General features: G+C 46.6%; 1 protein-coding gene across 6 annotated transcripts in view; it reads right to left on the reverse strand.

The window, feature by feature from the left end:
- RALGAPA2 (Ral GTPase activating protein catalytic subunit alpha 2) overlaps positions 1–16,217 on the reverse strand; it is a 284,049-nt gene that overhangs the window by 244,060 nt on the left and 23,772 nt on the right. For all 6 annotated transcript variants that reach the window (XM_082643726.1, XM_082643727.1, XM_082643725.1 and 3 more), the window contains one exon: positions 12,507–12,559. In XM_082643726.1, coding sequence (XP_082499852.1) covers positions 12,507–12,559 — 53 coding nt within the window. The remainder of the gene's footprint in view (positions 1–12,506; positions 12,560–16,217) is intronic.

Here is a 16,217-nt window from a genome sequence, read left to right on the forward strand (position 1 = left end):
CCACATTCCAAGCTACACTACTGCGAATGCCACATAAGCTACTGACATCTTGTGTGTAGTTTCGCTGGAGAGTAAAATTTAAAAAGCACAGGAAAGCCACACAGTGTGAATAAATATTACTTTTCTGAAAAGCACATGGCCATAGTTAATGCTCAGTGCTCAGCTGCATCTATATGGTAATCCATTATAGCACACTCGAAATCAAAATTAGGTATTACTACTGCTCAGCACATCGGGGAATCTGTCATTCTTTTAACGGATTATCCATAGTCCTTTTTTCTCCAGAACCTACTGCATGACCAGGAATAATGTGAAAGGGAAGCTGTAGTTTATACAAGATGCTATCGTGTACTTTAAAACTGTTGATCTTCATTTAATTTGTGTGGGCCACTTTTTTTTTTTTCAAATTATTCCCAGTTGATTGCAACATATCCCAGTAGATTCACATTTGATTTCGATTCCACTTAGAAGGGTAGGTCAGTGAAGAAGAAGGAAAATATGACATACTCACTGATGCAAGGTAACGTCCGTAAACGATGACCAACTAAACCTGTTATGCCCACAAGTACAGCACGTGGGAGCAACTCTCCCTGAAACCAGCCACGTGGCACAAGGGTGCCAAGTATAGCAATCACTGACCAGGGAGAAAACAGAAAGTTCAGTTTGGAAGAACGGAAGTCTTAGTCGCTTGGCCTTTTGAATAATAAATGTTCGGAAAACTTATGAGGAGACGGGGCAGATGGGTTTACAGGAAACATCCTGTGAATGCCTGGGCCACGTGGGAGGTGGTCTCAGAAGGACCCCTGTGAGCAGGAGTCCGCCGGCCTGGACACTCCCGGGGTGGGCTCTGGACACAGCAACCTGTCCTTCAGCTGTCCTGGGCCTGGCCACTCCTCTCTCACTAAAAATAACCCAACTATCTAATGTGGACAAAACCTTCTCATTGAATTTTGAGTGTCAACATTTGGGACTTCAAAATGTAAGAGAAATAGAGCTAAAATAACGAACTGCATAATCTTAAAAATAAGGTGACTATATTTTTAAGTAAAAAAGTAATGCTTTTTTTCTTATCCCATGTCCCCTTCTAGCTGATCGCTCGCCATGCTGTTACTGAGCCGGGAAAGCACAGCTCCATCTTCTTACATCCTTTTCAGTCTTTAGGACCGAACTCAAACTTCACCTCTTGAGAAGGGCCCACTGCCACCTCCCCTCCAACACATCCCTCCCCAGTGAGATAGGCACTGGGCCCGCTCCACCAGCAGCTGCTGGATTCCTTGAGAGAAGAGACCCCTGGGAGCCACGTGGTACCCCTAACACCCAGAACAGTGGCTGGCAATAATGTTTCTTAATGAGCACTGCATGCACAAATAGATGAATGAATGGAAAATGAAAAACAAAAAGGAAGGAAGACAAAGGGGATTCTAACTTTGCGCACGTGTACAAGCAGACACAAGAAAATGCCCACGTTTAAGGAAGGCGCTCATACTCTGGCATCACAGAAACACAGAACCTGGAGGGCAGGCATTTGATAAAGACAAATGAGACTACAACTGTGCTTACAACCTTATAGTAAATCTTGATACTTGATTAGATCGTCATTCAAAAGGCAAGACTTTTCTTGGCTAATGAGAAAAAACAATATTTCAAAAGACTTAAAAGACAAGGCAAAGACATCTAAAGGAAATACGGAATGTAAAAAAAAAAAAGAGAGGGGGGCATCTAACTTCACCCTCCTGTATTCTAGAAATCGACCAATATAAAAATGTTAGAAAACCTCATTAAATAATGAAAACCCAGAAAGGGTAAAGGATCCCATCTACAAGCAAAACACTCAGAGGAATTACTGCTTAAAGCATAAAGGACACTGCAAAGAGGCGTGGTGGGTGGGGGCCCCCTCCCGTGAAAGCAGAACATACCTAGAGTACGCGGCAAAGGAGGAGACCGCCCTCAAGAGGAACGGGTTCCTCCTGAAATAGATTTGCTGCAAGAGGAGGATACTTTTTTAGAAATTCTGATTCACATTCTTAAGAAACCCAAGTAGACACTGAATCTTCTTTAAGATCTAGGTAAATAAAAGCAGCAGATGCACAAGTAAGTGACATTTGAAATCAGAAAATATCACGTGCAGATGAAAACCCGGACAACACGGATCTAGAGTCTGCCATGGTTTCCCACCATAACCTCACGCTGAGACGATGCGCATCCCAAGGCCTCCCCTAGAACTAAATAAGCTGAACATAGATAAACGTCTAGACGTAGTACGTTCCAAGCTGCAAATTGAAAATAAAATTAAAAATCCTACACAAATCTAAAAAGGACAAATGGATTATCCACAAAGGAACAAAACTCGGGCTGACCTCAGTCTTTCTCTCTGCAACATTAAGCTTCAGAAGACAGCGTGGTCAGCTGCTCACTGCAGGCCAGGCCGAGAAGAAGGGGCACCAGAACACAGACACACGTGGAGGACGGGAGTCCCACAGCAAACCAGATGCCTACATGTGACTCCAGCATGTGATACAGAGAACTAGAGTAAACTACAGCTCTTTTGAAAAGCAAATAAAATTCAAAGTATTGAGAAAAAAAGATGATTCGAAAAGCGCAGAGCCAGCTGTATGTGTTTGAAGTTAAAAAAAACAAGATATTCTAGAGCTGGGAGTTTATCAGCCACACACCTCACTTCCTCAACATACTAAGTGAGTCATGTTCCAGCAAATAAGGAGATTAGTTAAAATAAACAATCCCAAAACAAGGATGCAGGTGCATAAACACTATGAACAATGAGCTATATTTATATAATTGGAATTAATGTGGGTATGAAAAATAGAGTAAATTCTCAAAATCAGTAACATAAGAGAAATAAATTCTAAAAAACATTAAAATAATCTGGATATAAAATGCTTAAAATAGGTGAAAAGTAAGAAGTACGAAAGATATGTGGTGTTAAAGTAAAAGTACCACCAAACACTGCTTTATTCTTGATACGGACAACAAAAAGAAAAAGGTTCAAATAGCATTTTGTTAATGTAAAGACAATTATTGGAATGATAGAAAAGTGAAAGTATATCTCCCAAATTGCAAAGCATTGAAAGTCAGTAACCTCTCCCCCAAAAAACAAAAGTAGAAAAGAAAAAGTTTAATGTTAATTATCACATCAAAATAATAAATATACATAAGTTAAATTCCTCTACCAAAGACCAAGTCAATCAGAACTGGCTTCCAAACACAGAAAGATGAACAATAAAATACAGAAAATGACAGAGTGGCACGTCATTCTACCCATAATATGTGGTCTTGCCCTGAATAACACACTCACTGGAACACACCCAAGAGGAGTCTTCTTTTCACACAAGGATCTGACACAGGAAACCTCAGTCACAGTCAAATCTGCTGAGCTCTTCTTCAATTCCAGCTTCTATTTTTCTGGCTAAAAACTGTATTTTTCACATCTTTTCCATTTTGATACCAACACAACCAGTTGTCTGTCTTTTCTGTGCCATTTTTCACAAAATGGAAAAAACAATCACTTCCAGAGCGTTTCCAGGTAAGTGGCAAGTAGAGAAATAACAACCCCCCAGTGAGATGCCAGCACGTGGTCCCCATCCTCCCAGAACCTTCGAGGATTTAAACGCCCGCTTCCCCGCAGTTATAAAGTGTCGCAGACCTGCAGCTGGCTCACGACTAGCCCCTCTGCCAAGTTCACCCGGCGAACGCCAGGGTCTGCGGGGGCAGCTGGTGCTCAGCAGGTTTACAGCCTATCCTGTGTCGGGAGCACATCACACACCGGGTGTCCCTCTGTGACGGCCACCACGCCATATCCAAGCAAAACAAGCCACAGAAAACTGACAACACAGCAAGTCTGTGTACAACTATCTCCTAAACTGACAAAGAAACCAACTCGTCCAAACTGTGCTCCCATATGAATTCCAATCAACTTAAAGGGAGAGAAAAAGCTCTTTACGTATCTCCTGCTGTTCTAACAGTAAATACAATGTGCTCGAGTTTCACTGTGAGGTTTCCATACGTGTAATCCTGATGCAGTTTCTACCCTCTGCCCTTTGCAGGATTCCTGGAAGCATCTGCTGGTGCTGCCTTTGGGCGACCCACTCCTGAAGGTGTCAGCTACCCAGGAGAGCGGGGCCAGGGCACCCGGGCTGCGGCAGAGGAAAGGGGGAATGTAATTTCACACGGCCGCAAACAGCTCCAGACATCTCCAGTTTCCCTTCCTCCGAGGTAAACTGAGTAATTCAGTATATCCTGTTGGGTCAATCCCAAGTTTCTCACCTGGAAGTCACAAGGCATAAGGAAAACTGTAGTCTTGGTATTAAATTTAGAGTTAAAATGTCCATTGAAAATGGCTCCTTTCAACTCAGACACTCATCTCAAATTATTAACACACTGTAATAAGATAATCGAATTGTAACTGCAAACAACGCATTCACAGAATTCTAGAAAGGACTCGACGTTTATGCTTTGCTTCCATCTTCCAGTCTGCAGAGATCATAAACATTTCATGATCAAAAGCAGACACCAGAATAACCATGTGCTACAGAAAGAGAAGACCTGGGCCCTGTGTTCTGTTATGTCCCCAGCATCCCGTACAGGACCCGGCACTGAGGGGCGATTACTGAGCTAACTCACCACCACAAACAACACCTGAGACCAGGGAGAAAGGGCACGACAAGCCACCCAGCCTCCACTGCAACCCCGGCCGAGGAAGTCTCAGGGGGTGTCGGGGAGCAGGTCACACTCTGCCATGACACGAATGCCACCACCTGGAGTTGCCCCCAACCAAGGGCCCAATGTTGATAAAAACAGCAAGCGTGACTAATGCTATGAAGAAAGCCAGAGCAATTCTATGTCTCTATATGATCACTTTAAGTACACGTAACACATTAAAGTAAACGCCAATGTCAGAAAGATGACCAAGTATCCTGGTCATGCTTGCCCACCGGAACTCAGGGCGGCTTTGGGGATGGAGAGGAGTATCTGTCGGCCCAGTTCTCCGGGAACTGTGAGCTGACCCTGACTTTTCTCAGCTGCAATCAGTCATTTAGAATTACGGCAATGACCCAGGAGCCGCATTCAAAGTTGGAATCATTCCTTTAAAAAAACGAGCAAAAAAGTCCACTGAAGCATCCAAATCTTTGAAATTCTCAATAAGTACTTAGATTCCAAGAATTTAAGAGGAATCTGTTTTTCGTGTTCATTTTATTTGTTCTTGTCCCTCCTCCTCTCACCAGCAGTAAAGTGGTCCTTACGGGAAAGAGAAATAAAAAGCAGTAACAGTGTGAGGCCTGCGAAGGCCTTCCCCTCGGCGTGGGGTGGGGAGCAGCCCTGGAGGTTTTCTGCACGCTGCACAGGCTGGAATAACTAATGACAAATAAAGCAGGGGCGAGCAGGGCTGTGGAAACTAGTTAATTGTAAAACTACAATTCTGCGGCCTTGCTCTGTGTTATTTGCTCAGAAGAAAAGAGGGCCGTGACTTAATATCCTGCAGGTCATCTGCCCTGAATGCACAGACCTGGCCATGATTCAGTCCAAGCGTTTCCCCTGAACCTCCACAGGAGCTTCTAATTTGTTTTCATTTTCAAAGAGTTAGAAAAGATAAGCAGTTCCGCCAAAAGAAGAAGGATGGTGGGGGAGGCGGAGAGAGGTTGGGAGGACAAACATCTCAGAATTGCTTATAATCCTATTATATCCATAATTCTAGTTTCTCTTCAGGCAATTCTTCTTCACTGTTAATATCTGGAGCAGAATGAGGTAATTAAGTGTGAAAAGATAAATAAATGCGTGTGTATGGTAAATACAGTTAATCCTCAAATCACTGGCTGGCACAGGGAAAGCAACTGCACAGGGTGAAGACCAGCACATCATGTCACCTCCTCTCGCACAACCCCAGGCACCTCACCAGTCCAGCTGAATTATCATCATCTGGAAAGCTATTAAAAGTCCTTTCCCCTATTTTGAGGAAAAGAATCTGAGGCTAAACCCACTTCTGTATAAGCTCCCTTGGAACACTGAAGAGCCGGAGAGCCTGGGCTGAATTCCATTAAAGTCAGACAGAGATTCCACTAGAGCCCTGGATTCCCAGCCGGTCAGTAACAATTCCCCAACGTCAGCGCGCCCAGCAAGGCTGCCACCCACGAGTCCCCTCCAAGCCAGCATCACTCCCACAGACGCTAGGTAGGAGGCTTGTCAGACAAACTGTCATTTTTGCTGGTAACGGAAAAATAAAACCTAAGGACCCCAGTATCACCCCTCCTCCTCTGCTGGCCCCTGAAGAAGCCCCATGTCACCTGCGCTCTCTGGGCAGCTCACCGCTGGCTCTGATGTCCAGTCCTCTCCAACCAGAACCTCCCACCGCAGGAAGGGTGAGGAGGACCAGCGGGCACTGCCCTGGGAGGACACCGACAGTGTTTTCTCGATCTCGATGGGTGGCTGGAGGGAAGGGGCGAGATGAAGTACAAACCCATTTGACTGGCCCTGGTTTATACTATTATATTCATCTTAAAATAAGCATGAAAAAAGTAGGATGAAATCTGGTGTGGCTTTTCAACCCTGTGTCTGCAGAACGCCACTCTGGGGTCCTGCTTCCCCACCCAAGGAGGCAGGTGCGCGTGCCCCTCGGCCAAAGGCGTGTTCCAGTAAAACCCTAAACCTGCAGTGAAGTCCCCTCCCCACGAGGAGAGGGACAGGCCACGTGCTGAGGACTTAACCAGGTGTCTGGAAACAAGTCTTCCAGACGAGGTCGCCAGGCTCCGCTGGAAGACGCCACGGCCCCTCTGTCTAATCGGCAGCCACTAGCACACGTGTGGCTATTGAAGTTTAAAATCTAAATCAAATCAAACGACTTACAATTAAAATTTATGTTGCCCAGTCACACCAGCCACATTCCCAGCACGAAGTAGCCCATGTAGCGAGTGGTCACCTAGCTGCATGTAGAATATTCCCATCGTCCCAGAAAGCTCTAGTGAACAGAGCTGCTTGAGAGAAGAAAGCAACTGAGGTGTTTAGATACTCAAAGGCTGATCAAAGTGATTGGATATTAAAACTAAATAAAAGCATGAAACTAAATTTCATGCTGAAAAAGACTCCCCCGTGAACTTCTTATTTTGAAGACGTCTTGTTTGGAGACTTCCATCAAAGCTACCTTTGTGGGACCCTAGGCTGCTGGCAGAGCTGAAGAGCCCCCAGACCTCATCTGATCCCATCCCTGTCGCAGGGACGTGGACCCCAAGGCAAAGGAAGGTTCATTGCCTCAGTCAGGGCTGCACGGCGCACTGTGCCAAAGCCAGATCCAAACCTCGCCAGCCCTTCTGCTACCTTTCTCTCATCCCCTTTGTCCAGGGAGTTATAGGCGAGAAAAGAAAATATTTTTAATATAAAAATAACACATACACCCCATGGGAGATAAGTCGAGAATTTAAGAGGCTTTAATCCCACAATAAATATTGTGCCAATCGGTGTGGGGCACACAAAGGATTACAAGGGGCCCCAGGAACTTCCTAGGCTCTGTAGGAATCTAAGGCACCTGGAGGGAAAACCAGGAACATCTGGCTGTAATGCAACGGTAACAAGTGGGAGTGCATTATACAAGTTGACAGAAGAGAACGGGCACCTCTAGCTGGAGCTGCCAGGAGAAACGAGGGGTCTGAACACAGCCTGAGAGACGGCCGGAAGAGCAGGAGAGCAAAGGGCAGGCCCTGAAAAGACAGCTACATAAACCAAGAGGTAGGAGTGAAACTGTGGGCAGAGAGGCCAGGGGGCAACAAGCCAAGTGCGGGTGACAGTGCTCTCACAGGGTGACCCCAACAGCCACACAGGGAGCCCCAGGGGCTCTGAGGGTGAGACCAGCTCCCGCCACACTTCACAGGATAACAAGAACCCGTTCAGCCTCTAGGAAGGAAAAAAACAGGGTTTATTTAATCTGGTGGGGTAATTTAGATAAATTCAAAAATAAGGGATCTAGAAATCAATGTCCGTGTATCTGTGATTTCTAACTCTGTGATATTTGAAAAGCAGATGAATAAGTAGCATTCTGAGGCCAGGATATGTGTAAGTTTTAATACGAAACCTCCTCTGCTGATGCACATTTTAATTGGGGACTGGGAGGCTGGGGAAATGCCTTGCTATCAAACTCTATCCAAACTACCCCACTTCTCTACCAAAGGGGGGATGACATACAGCATGGCAGATGGCCTGAAACAACATCTAAGAACTGTATCTTCTTGTTTTCTGTATTCTTTTTTTTTTAACATCTTTATTGGAGTATAATTGCTTTACAATGGTGTGTTAGTTTCTGCTTTATAACAAAGTGAATCAGTTATACATATACATCTGTTCCCATATCTCTTCCCTCTTGCGTCTCCCTCCCTCCCACCCTCCCTATCCCACCCCTCTAGGTGGTCACAAAGCACCAAGCTGATCTCCCTGTGCTATGCGGCTGCTTCCCACTAGCCATCTATTTTACATTTGGTAGTGTGTATATGTCGATGCCACTCTCTCACTCTGTCGATGCTCTGACACCTGGGGCCTTGCTGCACTGGCAGGAGCTGCCCTCCCAGGTTAGTGAATTCCTGGGAGTACCTGCCAGCACACCTTTGATATGCAAAGCAGCCAAGCCCAAATCCACACCTCAGCCACCTCCTTTAATGGGGTCTCACACTCTGGGACACTATCCCCTGCCCACATTGCCTGGCGACCAGGTACTGAAAGCTGGGGACCGCTCCCAGAGCCCAGAGCCCGCAGCAATTATTCACGCGATCCAATCCTAACCTGCTCAGCCTGCTGGTGACCTCGCCTGGCCCATTCCTTCCTGCAGAAACCACCTCTCAGACAGAGATGCCACTAGAGCCCTGGATTCCCTCTCTGCCTGCTCCTTTCACCTTGGAGCTCCTCTTTATGGCCCTACCTGACGCGCCATGCCTCCTGCTTCTAAGGCACTGGACGCACTGTAATAACGTCTTCCTTCATGCCAATCATTTTCAGGTCTGTGTGTCTTACCACACCTGATTAAAACAAATCCCAGGAACCATGAACACCTCTCAACTGCTGAATGCAGAAGGTGCTCAAAGTCAAGTGAATTATTTGATCTTGAAACCCATTCACCAGGTGCCTTACATTTTTACACCAACCCTCCTTTTCCCCTATGTAGGCAGCCACCTCAAGGGCCACCATCTACGTGTCACTTCTGAAAAGGGCCTTTCAGAATTTTCTGACTCATAAGGTGGTTACTGGAGCACTGACATATCCATTCTCACCAGTGGACTGTTCAGTTTGCCATGAAACGTTAAGACGTGCTCCATGAGAGCAGGGCGTTCCATCCATCCCACTGCCCACTGCCATACCTCCATCACCTAGAAGTGTGCCTGACTGAACCTGGGATGCCAGTAATGAACCAGGACCCTCAAGTGGAGCCAAAGCGATCCCAAACAAGAGTGCTCCCAGACCCCTGCAAAAGCAAAGACAAACCCTCCAGAAAAAAATGGGATTCAAACCAGACCCCCAGGAAAAGCAAAGACAAACTCTCTGGAAAAACAGGATTCAAGCAGATTAAATCTGCATCCGATGAAATCAGATCTCAAAATCATAGCACAAAACATACAAGAAAAGAAGCCATCGTGAGAGATGGTAGAAGTAACCAACAGCTTTCGACAACCCAAGACAGACTTCAGATAGAAGAATGATCGGATACAGAGCCTGAACTCTTCCATGATGAATGTTTCAGAAAATAAAAGATGTCTGAAAATGAACAAGGATCAAGAGACCATCAAAAGCAACCAGCCACATATGAATATCAAACCAAAAGAAGTTAAAACACAGAAATTAAAAGCTCAATAGCACAGTGAAGCAGCAGATTAGACCCAAATGGAGAAAGTGCCCTGGGGAGAGATAGCCGAGGCCACCTGGCAGCGCACAAGGCCAGGAGACAGGGTGGGGAGGCCAGAGGTGAGCCTGAGGGATGTGGAGGACAGACCAAGAAGTTTGCGTGGGAATCCTAGAAAGTACGGCCAGAAAGAAGAGGGAAGGGTCAATATTTGAGAAGAAAGTAGCAGAGAATTTTACAGACATTATAAAAGATTTGAATCCAGAAATAGAGGAAGCACACAGATACAAAGCAAGAAATTTTCAACTAGACATTTCGTGGTGAGACTGGAGAACCAAAGAGTAAATTAAGACAAGAATGTTAAGATAAGCCAGAGAGAAAAGGCGTTTAAAGGAACAGCAATTAGACTGAGAACAGAGCTTAAAACTGCTGCGACGGCAACTGAAAGATAGTAAAATCATACCTGTAAAGTGTAACATAAATGCTTTTATTACTACTACTACTTCTAGTAATAAGAAAGAGCAACAGTTTGGAGACAGCGAAGATTAATCAAAAGCAGATAAAATTGAAGGGATCATGTATGACTCTTAAAAGAAGGACTGTGCCCATAAGTTTTAAAACTGGTGATAAGACCAAGTTCCTTGAATTCTTAGAAAAATATATAATTTACCAAACCAGAATCAAGAAGAAATATAAAACCTGAATCATCAATAGAGTAATCCAAAAACTATTAAAGAAATGGAAGTAGTTAAAGTCCTCCCACTAAAAAAAACAAAACCAAAAAAGCACCAGTTTCAGATGGTTTTTACAGGGAAGACTAAAAAAATTTCCAGGGGCAGATGAGTCCAATCTTATACAAACTATTTTATATAATAGAAAAAGAATAGACACTTGACAACAGGTCCTGTAACCTTTGTAACAGGATCATTCAAAACAGTATGAGGAAAGGAAATCCAGACCAACCTCAGTTGTGAACATAGATCCAAAAATGCAAACATACTAGCCTTCCTAAAACTCAGAACTGGAATTCACCACATTCCTATTCAAGAAGAATCATCTTAATGCAGAAAAAAACTTTTGAAAATTTCAAAACCCATGTATGATTTTTTTTTTTTTTTTTTTTTTTTTTTGCGGTACGTGGGCCTCTCACTGTTGTGGCCTCTCCAGTTGCAGAGCACAGGCTCCGGATGCGCAGGCTCAGCAGCCATGGCTCACCGGCCCACCCGCTCCGCAGCACGTTGGATCTGCCCAGACCGGGGCACGAACCCGCGTCCCCTGCATCGGCAGACGGACTCCCAACCACTGCGCCACCAGGGAAGCCCCCATCTATGATTTTTTATAAATCTTACCAACGTAGGAATAGAAACAAACTTCCTTATTATGATAAAGAGTATCTACCAAAAATTTACAGAAAACATTATTCTTTTTTTTTGTTGTTACGCGGGCCTCTCACTGTTGTGGCCTCTCCCCTTGCGGAGCACAGGCTCCGGACGCACAGGCTCAGCGGCCATGGCTCACGGGCCTAGCCGCTCCGCGGCACGTGGGATCTGCCCGGACCGGGGCACGAACCTGCATCCCCTGCATCGGCAGGCGGACTCTCAACCACTGCGCCACCAGGGAAGCCCAGAAAACATTATTCTTAATGATGAAACATTAACAAAACTCTCTTTAAATCAGAAACAGGAAGACCACCTTTATCATTCCCATTTACCAGCGCACTGCAGGGCCGAGCCAGTGGAGGAAGACAAGGAGACCAGAGTCACCTTTATTCCCAGACGATCTACCTACCTACCAAGAAAACCAAAACCATCTACAGACAAAATGTTGGAATTAAATCATACATCCACCTGACCCAGTGGGAATGGAATGAACGAACCAGCACTAGATTCAAACACACAGATAAAGGTTAGAAATAACGTTGACTGTGCTCCAGATGAGACCATGTTTATGATACTCAAAACCAGACAAAACCCTGTGGTGCACTGTTTAGGGGTACAAATGCTTGTGGAAAATCATCTTTGAAAAGAAAGGGAATGGCACAAAGGGCAGGGCATGGCTGCCTTTGGAGCAGAGAAGGGATGGGGTTGGGGAGAGGCAACTGCCGCTTCTGGATCTTAAACTGGGGGGAGGGCAAGCATGCAAGCTTTACCCTCACGCTTCAGAACTTGCATATGGGGACTTCCCTCGTGGTCCAGTGGGTAAGACTCCACGCTCCCAATGCAGGGGGCCTGGGTTCGATCCCTGGTCAGGGAACTAGATCCCACACACATGCCACAACTAAGATCCCACACGCGGCAACGAAGATCCTGCATGCAGCAACTAAGACCGGGTGCAGCCAAATAAATATTTAAAAAAATAAATAAGTTTACATGACCTTTTCGAAGAGCAATTTGGCAATATCGATATTTAAAAGGTGCATACAACTTCCCATCTAGGTACCCATACAGGAAAAATTCTCCCACAAGGAAAACAAATCAGAAGAACATTCTTAGCAGCACTGTTTGTAAAAGAGGAAGGAAGGGTATACATGTCCATCATTTTTACTTATCTTCAAATTAAAGATCTAAAATACCATATTTTTGACAAGAATCTTAAAAGCTAAATGAATTAATAAAAACTTACTAAAATACCATATTTTTGACAAGAATCTTAAAAGCTAAATGAATTAATAAAAACTTACTTCAAAAAGAAAGAGGATGGAGTCCAGCTCCTCCCTTTGTGACTTATTATTCCCTGGAATATAAAAAAAGAATCAGTTATCATGACAATGTACAAATTTTAGGATATTAAAAATTATGCTAAAAGGTATCTTAAAACATTCAAGCCTCAACATACAGACATTCAGTCAAAGATCCCGGGAGGTGCTGTGCAGCCTGCGTTAGGGATGCAGGTGCGTGATGGAGCCAGACTGCCCCGGGGCCACGTTCAGCAGAGCTGCTCCTTGCTAGCTGGTGACACACAGCTTCCAGGCTTTCTAAGTTTTTATCAACCGTGGAGCATCTTCCCCCGCAACAAGAGGGGTCCCCTTCCCCAGCCCTTGAACCTCAGAGGCCCTGTGACCTGCTCTGCCCCGATGACAGCAAATGTGAAGCGAGCTTGAAAAGCCTTCCGCACCTGTGAGCGTGGAGCCCTAAGGCCACCGGGTGAAGAAGCCCAAGAGAGCCTGCCAGCTGGGGAAGAGGGGCCACATGGAGGAGCACTAAGGCACCCTGGGCAGTGGCTTGCTAACCAGGACACGTGTGAATGAGGCCACCCGCCACCAGCTGGTCAGAGGTGTGAGCCAGCCCAAACCTGAGGAACTGTCCAGCAGACCCAGAAAATCATAAGCTAAATGACTGGTAGCTGTTTTAAGGTGCTCAGTGTTGGGATGGTCTGTTGTGCCATTTGTTACGCAGCACAAACTGACTGATGGTCTTGAACCGCTACATGTTCCTAAAGGATAGAAGGAGCAAAGGGGGGAGGGGGGTGGCCTTTTAAAAACAGGATTTTAGGTTGTAGGGGGTTTTTCAGATACAGATTTTAATTTTTTTCTTTGTTATTGATTGTACGTAATATCACATTTTTCTCCTCCACACACCTGTGAAAACTAGTGAAGCAGAACAGAGCTAGGAAGCAAGATAAAAATCACATAACTTCATATTTGAAAGATCTACCACATTTGGCAAGAAAAAACATTTAATTTCAAGATTTATACCAATTTATAAATCACAGGGGAAAAAAACTGAGAAATTCATTTAAAAAGAACACATGTTGGCGTCCTGGGCACATGCCCACATGTGACCTGACCTACTAGAGGCTGGAGCAGCGCCCCTCGCAGGGCCTGAGCATCAGCTGTGCGGCCTCCCCCAGCCCCCCCTCCATGCTCGGCCTCTGCCTCAGGTCTCACAGGAACAGCCAGGGGTCCACACGCTCCTCTCCACGGCCTCTTCTTTCCATGTGACCACGTCTCGGCCCACCCCCACACCAGGCACCATCTGCTGCCTCCCGTTCCTCAGCCTGCGACCAGGGAAACGCGTCCCCTAAAACCTTCCCAGGGCCGTGCAGCTCCTCTGGCTTCATCCTCACACCTTCCCAAAGACCACCTCCCGTGCAGTTCACTGTCTCACTGCCCTGTTGCTCCATCCCTGTGTGTCTGCCTTCTGATCCTGCTGGCCGCTCAGTACGTTCCTTTCTATGACGACACCCTTCCCCATCCTGCTGGTCCTCAACTCTCTGCGTTGGCGGGCACTGCTGACCTTTCATCCCTTGAACTCCTTTGTTCTCAGGCTTCCTGGCACCCTCCGGGCTACCCCCTTTATTTCCCTCTGTCTGCCCAATAAAAGAAGGAATTCCCCCAAATCCCTGACTGCCGCTCTCTCGCTCTGCATACACTCTCTCCCTTGGCAACAGGATGACTGCACCTCCCTTCTCCCAAGCTCCAGTCCCTATAATTTAACAGCCCACCTATGCCCAGGTGTGCCCCGGGCACCGCAGACGCAGACTGCCCAAAGCTGGGCTCACCCTCTCGCCCCTCACATCTGGCTCCCCTGCAGGGCTCCCTCTGCTGCAAGGGCAGCGGAGGAACCAGACTCAACATCCTGAAAGCATCTCTGGCTTCCCCCTCTGGGATCCCTCTTCCCACGTCCACGTCTCACGATCGGTCAGTGCACCCACGGACCCCTGACACATTCTCTGCCCTGAACTGCCACGTCCCTGGAGCAGGCATCCCCAGACCTCACACAGATGACAACGTCAGCCTCCTAACTGGTCTTCCTCCCTCCGGTTCACTCACCACATTATAAGACACTGTCTTAGTAGCCAATGTTTTCGAGAGCCCTGACCACCCAAAGTTCAAATGCCTTAACCTGGAATTGCAGGCTCCCCACGAGGCAGGCATCAACCTCTTTCATACATCTGATGTCGAGAGAAAAAGAAATGCTTTCCCCAGATGTGCCCCAAAGATGGCCTCCCTGCCGCCGCTCATCCTCTACCCTCCGTCCCCAAGGCCACCTCGTCCCCAAACCTCCCTCGTGCACTCTACGGGAAATCAGCAGCCACAGACGGGGTGTCTATATCTGACAACACATCGACTTTCTGACCTGTTCCCCGGTGAACCCTGACCCATCCGCAACTACCACCACCTATGACGCGTGTTCAGCATCTGACACGTCTCTGGATTCCTCTCAGGAATCTAGCCCAGTGCCTTGCTCATTGTCAGCTTCAAATCCTGGATGGGTGAATAAATGAAGAACTAAACAGGAGAGGGAGACAGAGCTGCCAGGGCCAGGGTCCACAAGGCCAGGGCCCACGAGGCCAGGGTCCACGAGGCCAGGGCCCACGAGGCCAGGGTCCACGAGGCCAGGGCCCACGAGGCCAGGGCCCACAAGGCCAGGGCCCACAAGGGCGAAAGGCACCCTTCAGGATGCTAAAGCATGGATGGTCTAGGCCCCAGGTAGAAGAGGCCCCTACCTGTCGGTGAGCAACACAGACATTTCAATGTCTATCAACCTATCATCTGTGTTGTTTATTTAATGGGAGAAATATGAAATAGAACAGTGCTTCTCAAGCTTGAGAGCACATGAGTATCAGTGGAGGGCTTGTGAACACACCAATCGCCGACTTTCCACCCGCAGAGTTTCTGATTCAGGAGGCTTAACGAGTGCCCCGGTGATACCCCTGCTGCTAGTCTGAAAACCACAAGGCGCTCTGAGAGGCACCGGTACAGGGAAGGCGCTGTGAACACGGCACCGAGAAGCCTGGCTGCAATCCCGGCTCTACAAGTAAATAAAGAATCTGCGTGACCTCAGGCCGGTGATAGAACCTCCCTGGACATGGTTTTCTCAACTCGAGAATGATGACTGTGAAAAACCCAATCTCTTGAGCCCCTTCCAACCTTAAAACTCTGTGGTCCCGACTCAGTCACTCAGAAGACAGGCATCCGGAACAACGTCACTTCTGTCCAGCACAGTAACTGTAACTGTTCAAAACTGTGGTGGCTATAAGGGTGCTAACGTGCAAGGATTTCCAAAACACATTACATAAAAGTGAAAGGTGAGGATGATAATGACAGCTGACAGTTACCACGGACCACATGCCATGCTTTGTCCTGGAATCCCAGGACACGTGTCAACCTACTTAATGCTGACAGAAGGAAACTGAGTCACAGATGAAGTAACCTGTCCAAGGAGAAACAGCTAGAAGGGTAGGGCAAGGATGCAAACCTGTCTGGCTCCCGGGCTACTCTTCCTGCCACATAAATACAGAGCAGAGTGTGCAGCGTGACTTTATTGGCTTGGTTTTCAAAGAATGTTTCACGTGAGTATTGGGGTGGCTAGAAGTTTCATTCGGTTTTTTCCGTAAGATGGTCTAATAGCACTTAATTGTCTTAAACTTCATTCAAAACAATTTTGTT

This window comes from Mesoplodon mirus (assembly GCF_964341445.2).
Source record: "Mesoplodon mirus genome assembly, chromosome: 15".
NCBI classification, from domain to species: Eukaryota; Metazoa; Chordata; class Mammalia; order Artiodactyla; family Ziphiidae; genus Mesoplodon; species Mesoplodon mirus.